Source organism: Pseudorasbora parva, chromosome 7 (genome assembly GCF_024679245.1).
Source record: "Pseudorasbora parva isolate DD20220531a chromosome 7, ASM2467924v1, whole genome shotgun sequence".
In the NCBI taxonomy this organism is placed as follows: Eukaryota; Metazoa; Chordata; class Actinopteri; order Cypriniformes; family Gobionidae; genus Pseudorasbora; species Pseudorasbora parva.
The window spans coordinates 28,866,054-28,885,823 of record NC_090178.1 but is presented as its reverse complement, the minus strand read 5'-3'; the positions used below and the strand labels follow the sequence as shown (position 1 = coordinate 28,885,823).

Here is a 19,770-nt window from a genome sequence, read left to right as displayed (position 1 = left end):
GAAGGGAAGATGTGTTCTGAGTTTTGCCGACCGGATACGGCGAAAGTTTAATCTTTCATCTAGCTCTGCTTCACCTTCGTTGCTCTGGTTGGTTGTAGCGCTATCCAATTGCGTGCAGAGGGAGTTTAAAAGACAACCGTTTATCCTGCCCCTCGGATTGATCAATGATTCGGATCACCACTGTAACATGATTTCAGCAGTTTGGCACGCGATCCGAATCATGAATCAATATACTGATTCAAAACCGTTTGAATCTTTAATTGAGGATTGAACACAAATGCCGAAGAGAAGACAATGCTGAATAGTCGTAGTCGTAGTTTTTGTGATTTTTGGACCAAAATGTATTTTCGATGCTTCAAGAGATTCTAACTAACTGATGTCACATACGGACTACTTTGATGATGTTTTATTACCTTTCTGAACATGGACAGTATAGTGTGTATGCACTTTGATACGCTCTCAGACTAAACATAAAATATCTTAAACTGTTTTCCGAAGATGAACAGGGTGAGTCATTAATGACATCAATTTCATTTTTGGTTGAACTAACCCTTTAAACCCTACTTTTGGTCAATCTGCACAAATACCTCCTTTATTGCTTGTTTGCTTTGTGGCCCCTTTACATACAGTTAAAAAAAAGACCAAGCATTCGATCTACGTCAGAGTGTCCACAAATCTACAGCGTCGTTGGCAGGGCGGCAGTGTGAACGCACGGTAAGACACTAGGTACTACTCTTTTGTACCGTATGCCGTAGGGATGGGACGAAATATCATTTGACAAAATATCGCGATACAAAACGTGACGAAACGTATCGAGGTCGAAAAAAATGTATCGTAGGGATGGCTCGATACCACAATTTTGGCTTCGGTACGGTACCACAATCTAATACCGAAGTACCGATATTAAATCGATACCACAAGGTCTGATATTAGCGCGGGTATATTGCACGCAAATGAGAACAATTATGCAAGTTTTGAGTTTATAAAGTGGGAAATTACCACAAATGTTTATTAGTAAATTAATCAGCAAAGCTTATCACATCAAATCAGTCATTTGAAAACTTTCTTGTGAGAAATAATTTCAGCAAAAATCTCTCAAAATTAGCAAATTGCATCTGGTTTCAAAAGACATCGCACTACACTAAAGCAATCTGCATAATCCGATTCAACATTTCACGCTCGTCTCGGGATGGAGAACGGAAATCATTTGAACACGCAAGAGATTTTATAGCATTTCGTAACAGTTACAGGAGATATTAGCTCATACGACACACACACACACACACACACGCCTGTCACTTAGTCACGCTCGCACATTACACATTAAGTTTCCTTAAACAGTCAAATACACAGAATTATGTACAAATGTCCGTCTTTAGTGAGTAAGTTATTCACATAAACACAGGCGGTTGTGTCTAACGCGGATGTAAATAGTGCAATAGTACGCGTGCAAATATAATGAGATCTAAATGTCATTGGTTGAAACGAACGCTGGAGATTGTGATATTCGATCTTATGTTAGGCTGTGTGTGTGCGTTGATCAGTGTTAAAAGAAAATAAATGTCTAAATGAGATGGTTTGAATGATCCACTGACCTGTCGATCTCTTAAGAAGTCCTAAAGTCAGGATAGTGACAGATGCTTCTTGGCTAGGTTTGATGGTTCTTCATCAGTTTTATAAGCAAAGTCATTACAAATGTCACTTCTACTCCTCTCTTTATTAATTCGTTTTGGGCATCTTGAGTGAGATTCAACTGCTTTATCCATTTTGTCCGTCTATGTTGTTGTCACATTTGCCGGTTGTTTCGGGTCAGTTTGGGTAGCGCGCTGCCATCTAGCGGTGAACTTCGGAAAAGCAGCATATACCGAAATGTGCCAAATCATGATATCGTACCGTTTTAAATAAAATATATACCGGTATTTTTCCAGTACCGGTATATCGCGCATCCCTAATGTATCGCGAAATAAAGATAGATGGCACTGCTGCATGATTTGCGTAGAATGAGGGTGGGGTGCAGCAGCAAACATTAATAGGGAAAGAAAAGGGTTGACATTAGCATTAATATTCTAAACCAAAAATGCAGTTATTGCCTACATAAACTACCATATTTTCTGTTTAACTTTTATTAGACTCCAGAAAGAAAAGGGCGTTTTTTCACTGAGCACATTCTCTGCAGTCTGAGCGCGATGCACTGCAGCTCACTCTCGCTCATGTCTGAGGTAAATCATTTACACCATCACCCCGCTTACAGTACACCTGTTTTATTGAACTAAATACATTACAATCGCCTAAAACGAATGCACAAGTTACTTTCCTGAACAAGCGCGCTCCCGAGTCCGTGTTCTTCACACTGTCCACGTGAATCGCGGTTCGCGGCCCAGTTCGGCGCGCAGCGCACACGCAAAATACCGGCAGTTCAACAGGAAATGCGGATCTCTTAAAGGGGCCGCACTATATTCCTACTCATGTAATATGGACCTCCTCCAGGTATGGTGTGGTTCTGGTGCGCTCACTGGTACACATTAACAATTTTTCATACGAACTTTGCCCTGCTCTGAATTAAACTGCCAGTGTAAAAATTCCCTTTAATGAGAGAAATCACTAACAGTTACTTACTCATTATTTTTAAGTTTAGGCTTAAGAGAACAATTTCTTAGATAAACATATCTATGACCTTTGAAATGTCTAGTCTTCATGCTGTATTGATTATTATTGAATAAGTATGGTTTCACTAATAATAAATGTACATTTGCATAAAGCATGCATATTTGCCCATACCTATGTTGATTAGAGTATTAAAAACTTAATTTAAACTTAATTTAAGATACATTTACAATTGCTAAAAAGGTGCGATTTAAAATCGAGTTAACTCATGACAATCATGCAGTTAATTGCGATTCAATATTTTAATCGATTGACATCCCTACAGTGCCCTCAACAATTATTGGCACCCCTGTTTAAGATGTGATCGCGGACTTCTAAAAATTCTTCTTTTTTTTAAAACAACATAGAACCAAAATGCAAAAAAAGAGAAAAATCCTAACTTTCGTTTAAGTACATTACTTTGGTGGTAAAAAAATCACAGATTTGAAAAAAATAAAAATAAAATTTGATATCGTATCGTGACGTATCGTATCGTAACCCTGGCATATCGAGGTGCATCGTATCGTGAGTTTAAGTGTATCGTCCCATCCCTAGTATGCCAGGAGCGCCGACCATTTTTTCAGTCGTTCAACTAGCAAAAGTGGATTAGTGCACCTGTGCCATGCACTTCAGACCACGCGCTTAGATCTTTAAAATAGGGCCCAGAATATCATTGTGTCATGTATCCAATAAAGAGATGTGATATCAATGTCAAATAACAGATAATGTTCAGAGTTTTTAATCTTCTCACCAAAAGTACTACTGATAATGTTCTTATATGTGCTGCGTGACTAAACAATCAATCACGTTCCTTCAAAGTATTGATACAGGGTCAAAGGTTAGTCTTAATAACCCTTAACTAACTAGAAATTGTGGATAGTTGCTCACAATCACCAGAATCAATATAAATTTGGGTTTCACTGAACCGGTCTATTGATTTCATCATGATGTCAATAGAGGCTTTTTATATCCATTCGGTGCTCAGTTGGGTCTGTGGTCCCCTTCATGTCCATTGGCAGTGGAATAGACTGCTTTGCTCAATCCATTTAGGTGATGTGGGCTTGTCTGTGAAAATTGTCTTCACTTAACGTAGAGCCAGAGTCTTTTATAATATCTCAAAATCTTTAGCAAGATGTTTTTGTAAATGTCGATCTCTGCTTGAAGTCCAGTGTGAATGGAGATCAGAGAGTGACACTTTGGAATGTCTTTCTATCAGTTTTGGTAAGAAGAGAAAGTCCATGTTGAGAGAATTTTGGCAAATGTTTCAAGATGTTGTACTGGCAGTGGTCCTTGTGGGTCTTACTCCGGGGTAGAGTTTAATCTCAAGGGACTTTTGAGGGAGGAAGGGCTGGATGAAGAGTCTGGCATGTCAACAGTCTTTACCCCCATCTTTTTCAGTGACGATTCATCCGTAACAGAGATGGAGCGAGTGAAGCTGGGTCGCATTGGAGGAGCAGAGTCTGAAAGGCAGACGAGAGAATCAGTTTTTGCCACAAATGCTTCAGATTTATTGTGTCATGTTGCAACAGTTTTGTTAGATGAGTCATGATGACTTCCATATTAATAGTGAAGTTGCATCACAGTGCTGACTAAACTGTAACAGCTGTGATGTGGTGTAAAACATTCACCAATAGAGGGCAGTGAGAGATGACAGAGTTCACATTGGAAATCCATTCAAACTCTAAATCCAGAAATGTTATAATGAAAATGATATAAAATGGCACTGTTTCTAGGTCACTAATCAATAAGCACATTTGTGATATTCCACATTTTTTACTCTCACTCTTATGCTGATAATACAATTTCAGCAATTTGCTTGCGTTTTCTCGGAGATGTTACCTGTGAAGGTAATGTCACTCTTGAGCTGGCAGTTGGTTTCCTCCTGCTGTTTTCTCTCGTACTCTCTCACCTGCTCGATCGTCATTCCTGCATGCACACACATTTGTTATACGTTTGCTGTGTATTTGTGAAGAATTAAGACAGATGACGTACAGCTTTCGAGAGCCAAGTAAGGGATCAGGATCCTTGTGTGTACTTAACAGAGCATGTGATAAATTATGGTAATGAACAGAGCGTGTGATAAATTATGGTAATGAAGCATTACAATACGTCTCATTTACCATGCCACTCGTCAATCCATGCCACCGCCTGTCTGTGTCCCACCAACAGAATGTCACGAATGTTCTATGGTGAATCATAACATGCTGTAATATGACACATGATGGGATTACATGACTAACAGCATGACGTAATGGGACGTTATAGTCAGTACCCTGTGAATGAAGTCCTCTGTTCTTCCCTGGAAGCCGTAGACCTCAAAGCTACAGGTGACTCTCTTGTAGGAGCACATGATGGGTTTAGTGGTGTTCCTCCAGCCATCCACTAGGGGTCCCCGGCCTGTTTTCTCTGACACCCAGTGTCTCAGATCCTATTTGTTTTTAAGTAGATACACATTACCTGCTGAGTGAGCAGATCATTGCTTGTGCGTGTGTGTGTGTGTTGCATGCTGCGCATGAATCACTGTGCAGGGGTGACATTACTTTTCACAGTTGGTCATGTGGTGTCCCATTTTTAAAGCGTTAGAGGCACAAATTCCATGCTTTTTGTTGTGTGACCTATTAGATATGTTTGATAAATGATCATCTAGCATAAAATTAACCTAGCATGAAAAGTAGCTAGTATTAAACCCCTGGGCAAAATGAGTGATTTTGGCTTGATCGTTTAACGTACTAAAATCTTTAACATTTTAACAATTTGTTTAATAATTAGCTTTGTCCCATTTTTTTTTTTTGCTTGGTGCATTAATATTTTCCTATTGCAAAAAGTGTAACATGTAACACTGTGGATAATCAGGCTCTGTTTTTGTTTATTTATTACAGTAATTGAGAATATAACTCATATTAATAATATAATTATAATAATATAATTATAATATATAATTAGTATTGGGCAGTCGATTAATTGCATCCAAAAATAAAAGTTTTAATACATTTAAAATTAGTAGGTATATATAAATACACACACACTTCTTTATGTATATATTTAAGAAATATTCACATGTATATACTGTATACATTTATATATTATATATTTAAATCTCTTTTTCTTAAATGTATACATGCGTGTGTGTGTTTATATATACATAATAATTATACATTTTATGTAAACACAAACTTTTATTTTGGATGTGATTAATCGATTGCCCAGCATTTAATATAATATATTAATATAATATAATATATTAATATAATATAATATAATATAATATAATATAATATAATATAATATAATATAATATAATATAATATAATAATTTTAAATATTGATTGATATATGACTCGTGTCCATATTTTAAGGTTTTGTTTTTGTCCCTTTTGTCTGGAGGACTGGTAGGCTCTAATAATAGTTTGTCTTTTGTCAACAAGTCTGAGTATTTCTTTGGTGTATAGCTGTATTTTTTTTTTGCTCATTGAAAAACTAATCCTTGGATTTGTCTTATTCCTAACTTGGCATATGACAGCTATGGATTTGAGGTTGTGCATGACTGAATCTGAGAGTGTAAAATGAAAACATGCTTTCCTCTGATGTATTATTTGTCCACTGAAAAAGCAGCAGAGTCCAATAAACTGTATCTCTAAGTAGAGCACACCGAGGAATGTGGTTTTTATGTAATGTTTGTCTTGTGGTTTTTGTTTCTGCAGATGTGTGTGCACGTACTTAGAGCTGTGAGAGTCTCTGTTGTGTCATTTAAATGCTTTGAAGACATTTGCACTGCTGTAAGGGCACAAAGACTTCGAGAACACAGTAGACTGGATGATTATTTATTTGTGAGTCAAAGTTGTTCACTGTTCAGATTCAACCAGAAGATTCAAAATTTAGGGAAGAACAAGCAATTATATCTGTAATTGCTGTTTATAATAATAACATCGTTCAGTTTGACCCTTATCATAAACAAAGCATAAACAATACAGTCAGTATTTGAAATGCCACATATAGACATTATTTAATTGTATATGTCATGGTGGAATAACATTTAATTTCACAGAATTCTCTGATTAATTCAGTGTATTACATTTTTCATTTTGTAAAGTTGTCTGAAAACAATGTGTCTAATTAGTTTTTTCAAAAAATAAAAATGAATCCATTTTAAAAGATTTGAATTTTTTACATTTGTTTCCACCTTTTGTTTCTGATTACATCAGATACACTTTGCTCTTTCTTGTTGATTTTAATACACTAACAGCACAAAGCCAGCTAATTAATTTATATAAAATTTAATGCCTTAATAAAATCACCTTTTAATATTTTTCTCTCTCTCAGTATAAATTGCTCTTTATACGTAGGACTGCACGATTATGACAACATAATAACTGTCGATTTATTCCCTAGAAATTTACATTGAATGCTATTTTGAATGGCCTTATGCCACTGTTTGAAGCGCCTGCGTGCCATATTGTTATATCAAAATAAACAAGCTGAAAACACTCTTCCTGAAAAACTTGTATTGCTTTTCTGTAGCATTAAGCCTCAAATGTCGAATATACATTGGTTTGGTTTCTTTAAATAAAAAAAAGTAAAAACACGCATGTTATTATAATATTATGCTATAATTAAAACAATGGGGAAAACCCCTTAAGATACCCTGCTGTAGAAGCTCAGAAGCTCTGCTGTATGTCATATCTGTTTTGATGTTCATGTTAACTTGACAGCACTCCATTTAGACTCAGTTTAGTCTAATGAGCTGAGCATTTTTTTAGCCTGCATATTAGGAGATAAATAGGCATAATTAGTCAAAATGTATGATTTATGTATGTTTTGACGAAACTTGTGTTAGACTAATGAAATTCCTCTTATGTAGACTGCTGTTCTATACATTCCTCTTTCTGACGTTCCCGATTCAAATCCCAATTTAGCCTCTGGTGGCGTGTGGCCAATTCAATTTACATTCTAACTCATGAATTGGAAATGAAACCACTCATAAATTCTGAATTTTTACCCACCCCTGATTTAGTTTTGCCATGTATTTATGCATATGAATATGTACCTCTGATGTCTTGTAATGCTTATCAGGGATTGGATCGCTTAAAATATCCAAAAAGCAGACACTGTCCTTTGGAGTTGGGTCATCACCAAACACCTGCACAGGAGACATCAGATGGCTTGGTCAGACAAATCAAACCAAATCAAATCAAATCAAATCAAATCAAAGAAAACACTCCTTTCTTATTCCAGCAAGTCGCCCAAGTATTATATGATACTAACTTAAAGTCTTCTGAACATAGAAGAATAGAAATGCTTCAAAGTTCTGCATCTGATTCAAGACAAATGGAAGTGCTCAGCATTGCTCACAGCAATCTTAATATAAAATACCACACAATGCAATGCAAACGGTTAAACATTCTGTAGTGTAGCCCATTACAGAACCTTGACACACTACATAACAGAAAGACCGTAGGGCATAGGCAGAGACTCTGAATTAATGCAAAAAAACATGGAAACAAAGAGGGCAAAATCAAGCCTACTATAGGCAGAAGTACTGAATTATGCAAACTACTGCAGGCCAATGGAGAAAGATAACTGATAACAAGCCTTAACTTAAAGAGTGCTGCCTTGACTGCAGCATTGCAGGTGCTTTTTGCACCCGCTGGAGTCTAAGAGAAGAGAATGAATGAAAAATAAGCAATTAAGAAAAGCGGTGTTCTGATCTCTCTATTGTGGTCTCTCTGTTTCAAAACCTGTTTTGTCTTTTTCAAAGTTGTTTATGGGTTAAAAAAAAAACCAAGTGTTTAAGCAAACCCCTGCTCTTTTCCCTCTCCTGTTCTTTCCTCTCTCTCTTTTTCTTTTTATCTCTGTCTCCTCGTGAGAGAAGCTGTTTACTGTTCCTCTTGTCTGCTGTGTTGACACTTGCACCAGTAATATTTTGATTTGTTTGACTGTGCTGGGGTTGCATAGCCTGTATGCAAAATGGATATGTTGGTGATCATTTGGAGGTTAAGTGCGCATGTGTGCGCAATATACACAGTGCTGGGTAAATGACTTACAAATTGTCTGTTACTGATTCCAAATTACATGACAAAAATTTTAATTGCCGTTGTGGACGAGCGAGAGACGTGGGAGGAGCGAGGAGACCAGTGGGTGATTGAGCGTCACCTGCGAGTTACACCGGTCTCAAGTCCTCTCATGAGGGAGCTTAGTCTGAAAAGCCAGACCCAAGATGTTTGATTTGGGAACTCACAATTGACAGGGCTCAATCCGAGGGGCGGGATAAACGGTTGTCTTTTAAACTCCCTCTGCACGCAATTGTATAGCGCTACAACCAACCCGAGCAACGAAGGTGAAGCGGAGATAGTTGATAATTAAACTTTCTCCATATCTGGTCGGCAAAACTCTGAACACATCTTCCCTTTTTAAGAATGACTTCAGTGACGTTCTTTATTCTTTTCTCAAAGAAAAGCTTAACTCCAAGTCTTCAAGAGTCACTCCCAAAGCTGATTCTGTGATTCTTTGTTTACAAGTAGCATGCGGAACCTCCACAGCTCTGCCATCATTATGTTAAGCCCACTCACTGACTCTATAAACAATGTGATTGGCCTGACCAGAGTTTGGTTTTTCCAGTTCACAAGTCTATGGAGAGTTGCTAGACGACACTTGCTGCAAATTAGATTTGCTGCGGCTAGTGTGCAAGCTTAACAAGAATGTGTCTCCCTCATCTACTTGTGATCTGAGCGCATCTTAAAGGAGTGATGAATTGAGAAATCAACTTTTCATTCAGCCTTTAAATAAGTTTGTTGTGATATAAGAATATCCTGTAAATTTTGGAGCTGAAAACTTCCTTGTTAGTCAAAGAAAAGCTTTTATTGACATCAGGCCCAGCAAATGTTCAATCTCAGAATATGCTAACCCTTGACGCCAACGTGTGGTGAAATGCCGCCTCAACATAAGAATAAGTAAGCTTAATTCTGTAGCCCCGCCCACCGTCTCTTGGAGCTAAACGGATCGTTTTGTGTGTTAAGACATCAATGTGACGCCACGAGCTGCAGAGTTTAATATGGATTTGTATGTCTATTTGTTTTTTACTCTCATAGTGGCTCTCATAGAAATACATCCCATTGACATGCATTATACGAGCAACGGTTGGAGTTAAAAATCTTAATTTGTTTTCGACTGAAGAACCAAACACACCTACATCTTGAATGCCCGGGGGGTAAGCAAATACTAGGGCTGTCAAGATAGCGTGTTCATTTCAATTAATTAATCTGAGAAAAAATAACGCATAAAAAAAATAACGCAGATTAATCCATTCCGTATTGAACTTTGACCCTGAGCAGTTCTTGCCGCCATTCAACTGTAAAATGAAGATGAGAACGTGTTGTCTAGATCATTGATTGGAACATTTACTTATAGAAAAAAAAACGGACTTGATGGAAGTGTTGATAAAAGTACCAAATGCACAGCATCCAGGAATTAAAGTTAATCCGGAGGTACGACCTAACGTCCCGTGATAACAACTGTCAACAGTCAACGTCATCTTCAGACCGCACTGTAAGTACAAACTGCCTGGGACAAACGCTGTCAAGATGAGATGTAGCTGGGCTATGCCTGTTATTATGCCAAAATTATCTTCATGTCTTGTTATGAAATAAAAAGTTTAACACCTCAGAAAAATGAACTTTCCTCTCTTGTCAACAAGCCTGTTAGCGCGCTTTTCAGTGGTGGAGGCGCGCGCCGTATATTACTATATATTACCGTATATTACTATATATTACCGTATATTACTAATAATACTATTACGCCGTATATATTTTATATATTACTGTCTATGTGTATATAACAGTTTATGATCACGTAACAAAAGGACTTACACAGTAAACGGATCAGGTCGTTTACATGGTGGAACATCATCGTTACATCGTTTACAATATTTGAACAGTGAAAATAATAATAAAAGAGTTTTTGAACTTTAATATCACTAATGCTAATAATTAATAGATTCATTTGAATTTAAATATTTAATATACTTTCACAGCAAAAATGATGTATGCGATTTAATTTAGATTAATTAATCACAAAGTATGTGATTAATTAGATACATTTTTTTAATCGATTGACAGCCCTAGCAAATACACAAATGAATTTTCATTTTGGGGAGAACTATCCCTTGCTTTAAATATTACTTTTTTTTCTTTTTTAGTAAATATATATATATATATATATATATATATATATATATATATATATATATATATATATATATATATATATATATATATATATATATATATATATATATATATATATATATATATATATATATATATATATATATATATATATATATATATATATATATATATATATATATATATATATATAAAATCTATCATTTACTCACCCTCAAGTTGTTCCCAACCTGTATGTTTTTCTTTTTTCTGCTAAACACAAAAGAAAATATTTTGAAGAATATGGGTAACCAAACAGTTCGGGCCTCAGTGACTTCCATTTAGTAGAAAAAAAGCTATGGAATTCAATGGGGACCCTCACATGCTTGGTTACTCTAAATATTTTCTTTTGTGTTCAGCAGAAAATTCATACAGATTGTACAACTTGAGCGTGAGTAAATGATGGCAGAATTTTTATTTCTGGGTGAACTATCCCTTTAAGTGATGTGTTTGTGAATGAGCGAGTGTGTCTGCTGGTATGTGGAGAGAAAGTTGGATGACTTGGAGGAAACTGTATCATTTACAAAGTATCAATAACAACCCCCATCCCCCACCTCCCTCTCTCTTTCTCACAGGCAGACTTGCTCATAAATCTAGAGTTTCTTTGTGGCAGGTTGGATCTTGTTTAAGTCGTATTTTTCATTTCTTAATAACAAGGAGCACTCCGGGGCACAACGTCCTCTCCACCAGCCACCACCCACCACCCCACCCACTCTCTCGCTCATTCGCTCTATGCAAATAAACAAACGCAAACCAGTAATAACTCAACTCATCTCAATAAGTGCTAAGTAAAAAGTCTGAATGTCAACACAGCTAAATGAATTGTCTGTTTGCAGCTATACTGTCTGTTTGTTCAATGTATTAAGCAGGAGTCTCATATTACCTGAAGGCCAGTAAAAAACAAACCCAAAAACATTTTTTACAACCTAAAACTACTTTAACTGTCTTAGTGCGGTTTTATGATTGTTGATGCACTAAAAGACCTCAGAGCGACTCATTAGATTGAATTTCCCGAGAACTGCAATTTTGTCCTTTCAGGTATCATCCCAATAAGAAGTCAGAAAAAGTTATTTAAACAGATAAATACGAATGCACAACTTTAAGATGATAATTATTTTATTCTTGTTTTGCCATTTATTTCTAAATAAGTTAAAAATAAAATACTAAAAATGCTACATGCTACATGAATTTAGCTAAATCACAACATTTTATGAAAAATATGTTGTTAAATACTGTTGACACCTTAAACAATGAAAAATGCAATATCATCCAAAACAATATCAAATAAATCTCTAATATTGTTGATTAGTTTATATGGTCCAAATATATTGTGTATCCCTAAAATAATTAGCAGACTACAAAAGTAAATCAATCAATTTGCATATATATTTCTTAATAAACGCATATTATTTTTACTCAGATGGGCAAGCTAAATAAAGGTTCCAGAGTACACTATAGTTTAAATGGTTGAGGTCAGTAAACCAAAAAAACAAAAAAAGTTTATTACCATTCGATGCTCAACAAAGATGGAATTAATTTGACCAGTAATACAGTAAAAACAGTACAATTGTGCATTTTTATTATTAACATTTAAAGTAACTGTTTTCTATTGAAATACATTTTAAAATGTAATTCTTTGCTGTCATGGCAAAGCTGAATTTTCAGCACCTTTCTCCAGTCTTCAGTCACATGATGCTTCATAAATAATACAGAATTTGTGCTCAATAATATTATTATGTAAGTGTTGAAAACAATTATGCTGCTTAATATTTTCGTGGAAACCAGTATTCAGGATTCTTTGAATAGAAAGTAAAAATAAAAATGCATTTATTTGAAATTATTATAAAATCCTTTTACAATATAAAGCCTTCAATATAAATCAATTTAATACATCCTTTCTCAATAAAAGTACCAGTTTCTTTTTTCTTTTCTTTTCCTTTTTTGAATGGTAATGTACTGTAGCTGTACTGAAAAATCAAAATGCATTAAAAATAAAAATGATAACTTGAAGGCGGGTCACACTGCAGTGCATTCTGGTGCAAACAACTTTGTTGACTTTTAAATACAAAAGCCCTGTAGCTTCGTCTAATGTCTGACCAATACCAGTATTTGAGACTCTGCTTTAAAGGCACTGGTGTCCTGTGTCTCAAGAGTGAGGTGGAGTGTTTGGATCTGCTTACTTGACTGTTACTACTGAACTGAGTGCTTCAGAGACAGACACAGGCACAATGGCCTTTACAAGGACGCAGCCGCTACGTGTGCCTCTGATGAATCGTCCTCCTTTAAGAGGATTATCTCCTGGAAGAACACACACACTGTTTGTGTGTGTGTGTGTGTGTGTGTGTGCATGTGTGTTGCCATCTCTTACTCACATTTTCACTGCAACCATTGTCATTTGCAAAGTGTGTCTCGATCCGGACACGGAACTTCGGTAGGAAGGAACACTTTTGGAAGGAGCAAAGAAACGAGAAGGAGGAAGAGTGAGGTGATTATGTTGTCTGCTCAGTGTGAGCCAAGAGCAAACTGCATGAGTTAGAGCTGACATGTGAGAATACTTACAGAGTACTCTGTGGTAAAACACCAGTGGACGGAAACAGAGAAAAGTATGCAAAAGAGAAATAAAGTGTTAGGTTATGGCTGGTTACTGATGCATTTAAAACACAAGATTAATGTTTGTGCCATGTGACTGCACGTTAAAATTCAAACACTGGTGTGTTTATTGTAACAAAATGCTTCAACTGACCCGTAATGGTGTAAGGGTAGAAGTTCCAGGCAGTTTCTGTTACATAAAAAGCCATGGGAACAAACTTTCTCATCCAGGTTGGCAATTTGCTGAACACAGACAAAATGGGAAACGAGAAGATGTTATGAGGCAACAGATGCGTTATACAAAGACAAACACTGACTAGAGTCAGTAAGATTTTAATGCTTTTATTCAGCAAGGATGCATTATATTGATCAAAAGTGACAGTAAAGACATTTGTTATGTTACAAAAGATTTGCATTTCAAATAAATGGTCATTGAAAAATTCTGAAATTCTGATAATGAAAAATCTGAATATTAGGATATTAGAATGATTTATGAAGGATTATGTGACATTAAAGACATGTTTGCTTTACTGCAAAAATATCAGGCCCTTTTGCTTTGTGTTTACTGTATTTTTAATATATCCGACCTCAGACTTTTGAACGGCAGTGCACATTTTCTTCATTGTTTGACTGATCCACCCTGAAAAAAGTTATTTCTGAGAAATTGTCTTGCATTGTTTGTTTGCAGTTGCCTGTTGTTTTGATATTTTGTGTCTTGTGAAGTAAAGATCGTTTAAAGTTTGTCTTAAGTGTCCAGAAACATTTAGGGACTGCTGTAGATGTGTATGTGTGCTGGGGTGAGAGGTCAGGCAGCCGTCACAATAGCTATAAGTCTCATTTCCAGAGGTGTCTGGTGCCATCTGTCCCCCACGAGAGAGAGAGAGAGAGAGAGAGAGAGAGAGAGAGAGAGAGAGAGAGAGAGAGAGAGAGAGAGAGAGAGAGAGAGAGAGAGAGAGAGAGAGAGAGAGAGAGAGAGAGAGAGAGAGAGAGAGAGAGAGAGAGAGAGAGAGAGAGAGAGAGAGAGAGAGAGAGAGAGAGAGAGAGAGAGAGAGAGAGAGAGAGATAATGAACTCAGCGCTGTAAGATAAGGCAGCACAGACAGCGGTTGAGATTTACAGCCTGAGGACTTGAGTGATGGATGGATGGACAGAGGATGAGAAGAGAGGGGTGGAGAAGAGAAGATGTAGATCATTCACGGTCAGCCAGTCGTGTCGAGCTCCACGGATGTGGCCGCGCGTTCTCACACTCTCTCTTTCCCATTTCTGAAGTGACAGACATTTCCACAGTGTGTCCGGCGGAACGGCACATTCCCACCAAACAACTGCCATTACGTTTACAATCCTTTGACGCTTGTATCTTGATGATACAAGTTAAATTATTCATAATTACAATGCAGTGGTTCAGCATGATGCACTTGTAAACAGCATATAATGATCTCGTCTGCGGTAATATCAGCATTTGAATTAGACTCACATGCTCCACGATAAGATTTATTTGACCATTAGGAACTTAATGCTCTGCCCTTTTGGTCTTTGCTAACACATTAATGGCTTGAAAAATTTGTTTTACTGCTAGAGGTGCAGTAATTCATATTCACAACAGCATCTAATGACTGAGTGTGTGTGTGGGGTGGGGAAGTGTTTTGTCCTTGTAGGGCGAGAGTGTAAAGAATGTAAGAAAACGGGCAATTACAATACGTGTGTATGTATGTTCATAGCGTGGGATGATATCAGACTGAATGCCTACGTGATTTTGCTCGGGACGGTTATGTTGCTGTGCAATTCAGCTTGAAGCCCAAAGAAGGGGAGAGAAAAGGCGTTTTTGGAGGTAAAGTGAGCGATGGCTGGAGCTCTGCTGCATGCATAAAGGTGTTAGCTGCAGTCATCAATAATAGCTGATCGCTGGCACGTTGACAGGTGGTTAATGTAAGCCGTGAACAAAACAGGATTGCTTACGCGTGCATGTGTGTGTGGGGGTGTGCGTGCGTTCTCACCTGTTGAGGTAGATGCGTTTCTCTGTGATCTGGCCGGCTCCGTGTTTGTGGTCTGTGCAAGGTTCATTACGGACGACCTCCACCCCTTCGCCGCCTCCGCTCTGCTCTCTGCTGTGCTTGCTGATCATGTATAACTGGCCGATTTTGTACTGAGGAAGAGAGAGAGAGAGAGAAATTGCTGACCTCTGTTTGTGACCTCATGTTTCATTTCTCTTTTTTTGGCCTTGTTTTTTAGCTAGGTTGAGCAAAATCCTGGATTTTAGAAATGGCTCCCTTTCAGCTCACGATTTGAAATGTGAATTGAATCGGACACTTTCCACATGGATGTTGAAGTAGAATTTAAATCAGAATGGCAGGAAGCCATTCTGAAAAAACATAATCCAAAATGTATTTACAATACATTTCAAGTATTACTACAAACCATTAGCATATTTACTGACATATCCCTTAAGGCTCACTCATATAAAGTGGGGCAAAAAAGTATTTAGTCAGCCACCATTTGTGCAAGTTCTCCCCCTTAAATCTCCAGTAGGTAACTTTTGTAGTAGGTAACTTTTAGAATTTTTTTTTTGTATATATTTGTTCAGCCTTTCATTATGTCCTGACAGTAGAATATGAGAGGAGATCTGTGATAAAATCAAACTCCTCTGTCTCCTCCCACTTGTCCTATTGCCATTTGCAGGAATACACCGCTCCCGGTAAGAAACAACCAATCAGAGCCAGGAGGAGTGTCTTAGCAGTGTCAATCATGCTCGTGCGTGCTGATCACAACCCCCTCTCGTGCACAGCGTGTACAGGCGTTCAATATTAAGATGACCGGTGTGCAGCAGCTTTGCTTATGACGAACAATCCAAACTGCCAATTCCTTGAGTGGCACCTGCTCATAAAATAAAGACGGGCAAACGGAAAAAGACAGATGATAATGCTAAAAAAGACAAAAAGAAATAAATCGATAGACCCCGAAATGAAACGAGGGTAAATATCGGAGCGGCTTTTCCGAGACGGAGGGAGCTAACGTTACGTGTCCTGAAAGGATTAAAAACAGTTGCAGAGTTAGCAATATTTCTGCTTGACAAGTATCCCTGCTTGAATGGTTTCATTCCTTGAAGTCTCTGTGGGTGTGAATTCCTCGTCGGAGCCCATTGACTCAAAACTTTAGCCGCATAACATACAGATAAAATGTCACGCACTGTGCAAAGCATTTATTGAAACCTACTAATTCACTGGCTTGTCATGTTGCTGAAATAATGTACTAGTGTACCTTATTTAGCATTACATATCGATAAAATAATTACTTGCATACTGTAACGTTAGTTACCGTCATATTATCTTACTAGCTACTTATTACTTAAAGAAATAGTGCAACGTCATATAGTTATTTTGCATGTATTGTAAAATACGTAATGTTTTGAGGACCAAGTTTGTAGTCAAAGTATGGGCAGGCCATAGTCAATGTAAATCATATTGTTGATGTTTCGTCCGTTCTCCATGCCAGTGAATGTGCCATAACTGTTTATGCACCGGTAGCCTTGTTTGCTTACTAGCCTGCGCGTTCACGGCGGCTCCGTTGTGATGGGGAGGAGCTGTGGAGGGGGAGGGGCTGTGAAGGGGGATGAGCTATGGAGGGGGAGGGGCTGTGAAGGGGGATGAGCTATGGAGGGGCTGTGGGGGGAGGGGCTGATGAGGGGGAGGAGCTGTGGAAGGAGAGCTGTAGCGCAGCACAGAGCAAGGGGGAGTGACCTGTGAGTTGTGCTTGTTCAAATTTTCAGGCTAAGTCAACGTTTCTAAAAACTCCCTACTACAGCTTTATAAAGATGAGAGAGACCTATGATTTTCATCAGGTACACTTCAACTATGAGAGAAAGAATGAGAAAAAAAAAATCCAGAAAATCTCATTTTCAGATTTTTAAAGAATTTATTTACAAATTATGGTGGAAAATAAGTATTTGGTCAATAACAAAGTTCGTCTCAATATTTAGTTATACTCTTTGTTGGCAATGACAGAGGTCAAACGTTCACTGTAAGTCTCTACAAGCTTTTTTCGCTGGTAGTAGTTTGGCCCATTCCTCCATGCAGATCTCCTCTGTAATGTTTGGGGCTGTCACTGGGCATCCCAAGTCACCATTTTACACTGGCATGCTCTAAACGGGCAAACTGCTCTACAGAGCGCTAGCCACTCAGACAACATATCTGGCCTGTGTCGGCCACCGTAGCTTCTCACAGATTCTTCTGTGCATCAAAAGCGAGGGGATAGATGATGCTAAAATGTACACAGTGCACCTTTAAATTATTACATTTCTATAGGTGCAATTTTGCAGTCAATTAGATATTTTTGTTTTATTAATATAATATAATATTTTATATGTTGTGATGTGATGTGCTATTATGACATATAACAGTTTATGGCTAATTTATTCTGAGGAATACGTTTTAGTTTAAAGGCTTTTTTAAAATACAAAACAGTTACTTTAACACCACTAGCGATATCCATTGTTGTGAATTTAACTTATGCGCAAATGGAATGTTGCATAAAACTTTTGCAAATAAACTAGTATTTCCATCCCATGTGTTCAAGAGAACAAAATGGTCACTTCCTGGGAAATTTGGATGACTTTGGCTCAGGCATTTCAAAATGAGCAAAACCAATATTTGAGATGCTGCATGTGCAATGAAATTGGCAGTTATCCAAGTTATCTAATCCCATCCACTGTTGAGGCAAATTCACAAAATCTATGTTTTTTTTGTTGTTCAGTGGGAGATTTATTTGGTAAATGTGTCTTTATCGTTACACGCATGTCTTATCAAATAATTGTATTGTTTTATCCATCGTAATTAAGCACATATTTTATTTTTTAAATCCAGGGTTGAATGGATTTAGGTTAAATTTTTATCGTCAGCGTGCTTGATCTTTCATTGCCACATGTTATTTTATTTTTTTATATATATTTTTTTGTCTAAAGATTGATATTCACAGAAGAGCACACATTTTTTTAAGGAAAAATACACCCCCCCATAACACCCACACACACACACCCACACCCACACGTGCACACACGCACACACACACACACACACACACACACACACACACACACACACACACACACACACACACACACACACACACGTATTCTCCTAAAAAAAACATGCTGGCAGCACTGACAATGTTCCTGCTGTTTGTCTGAGGACTAGTTCTTTTGAAATCTGTTAATGTGAAAACTCACTCCAACAATCACTGATGATGACGACAGAGACCTTGTGAGGCTTGGAGTATAAAACCGCTGTCTGTACGCACAACTGAGCTTCTCCAGAAAAAGGGGGCGGAGCTCCTGTCTGGAAACTATGCAGTCTAGTGCTGATGTAGTCCATAGATTTAGAATTCTAGGGCAGACTTTTAGGTCAGGTGTGCTTGTGTGGGCTTGTCTGATCTGGAGGAGCACAAGTTGGCTATTCGAAGGTGAAACATAGACAGACTAAACAATCCCTGAATCTGACCCTTGTTTAGAAATCCCAAGCTGTTTGTGGAGAAAGCCTTTGTGTTTTGTTTATAACAAGGTGAATGCCTCAGTCCTGCCTTCGGAATAAAAGCACGTAACTGGTCAGACCCGTTTAAGCAAAGGAAACGGCTGAATTGGGGAGATTATGAAATGCAACCCACAGACATACACAGAACTAAATTAAGGTTTCATCTGCATAAACAGAGTGGAATAAACATCTTAATAATGTTTACTTTCATGCACACTAATCACGTGGACAACTGCAGTATACACAAACATATGGAAGCAAACCCAAACACATGTAAAAAGTTACAAACTTACCTCATCGACAGTGAGCGGCATGCATATCCGGTATTCTTTGATCAACATGATTTGGTTTCAATGAGATTTGTTTTATCTTTTTGTCTTTCGTTCTTTCTCTTTCTGTCTCTCGGAAGTGTCTATTTCCTACTTTCACACTGTGTCAGCGCATAAAACAAGTGGTTTCCGTAAAGCAATGCTGCACCCCTCTTCCTCTTTCCCTTCACTGATGTCAGAGCTGGTCCTGTAAACTCTGCCAATGTGTATCCGCCGTGTTTATTTTATTGTTCTCATAGTCTCTCTGTCTTTTGTCTGTCTTTCTCTTGCAGTATCCCTCTTTCCTGGCTCTCTGTGTCATGGATGTTACTCACTCCCTTAGCATTCAGTTCTTCCGTTCTGTTTTTAATTTATGGTTTGGTGCGATATTGCAGAGATGAGAGCAAAAGCGAGGCTTCCTCTCTCTACTTCTCTCTTTCTGTCTGTCAAAGAAGAAAACAGACTGCAGTTCATGTGTAACCTTGCTATGTTC

The 19,770-nt window shown here is 37.6% G+C and overlaps 2 protein-coding genes across 2 annotated transcripts in view; one reads left to right on the top strand and one right to left on the bottom strand.

Moving 5' to 3' along the window:
- The window catches only part of LOC137083203 (glutamate receptor ionotropic, NMDA 2D), a 175,493-nt gene that overhangs the window by 5,222 nt on the left and 150,501 nt on the right, over window positions 1–19,770 (top strand). The window lies entirely within an intron of this gene.
- Window positions 3,355–19,756, bottom strand: pitpnc1b (phosphatidylinositol transfer protein cytoplasmic 1b). Its single transcript, XM_067448968.1, has 10 exons — window positions 19,263–19,756; window positions 15,445–15,593; window positions 13,606–13,694; window positions 13,422–13,429; window positions 13,235–13,306; window positions 7,688–7,780; window positions 4,916–5,071; window positions 4,764–4,827; window positions 4,483–4,569; window positions 3,355–4,103 (listed from the first exon to the last, which is right to left on the bottom strand). The coding sequence occupies exons 1-10, from the start codon at window positions 19,308–19,310 to the stop codon at window positions 3,943–3,945; spliced, it is 927 nt and encodes a 308-aa protein (XP_067305069.1). The 5' UTR covers window positions 19,311–19,756; the 3' UTR covers window positions 3,355–3,942.

Coding starts and splice junctions, on each gene's coding strand:
- pitpnc1b (XM_067448968.1), bottom strand. CDS start 19,310: ATGTTGATCAAAGAATACCGGATATGCATGCCGCTCACTGTCGATGAG. Junction 13,695..15,444: donor AAACGCATCTACCTCAACAG/GTGAGAACGCAC, acceptor GTCTGTGTTCAG/CAAATTGCCAACCTGGATGA. Junction 4,828..4,915: donor CAGAGGACTTCATTCACAGG/GTACTGACTATA, acceptor GATTCACCATAG/AACATTCGTGACATTCTGTT.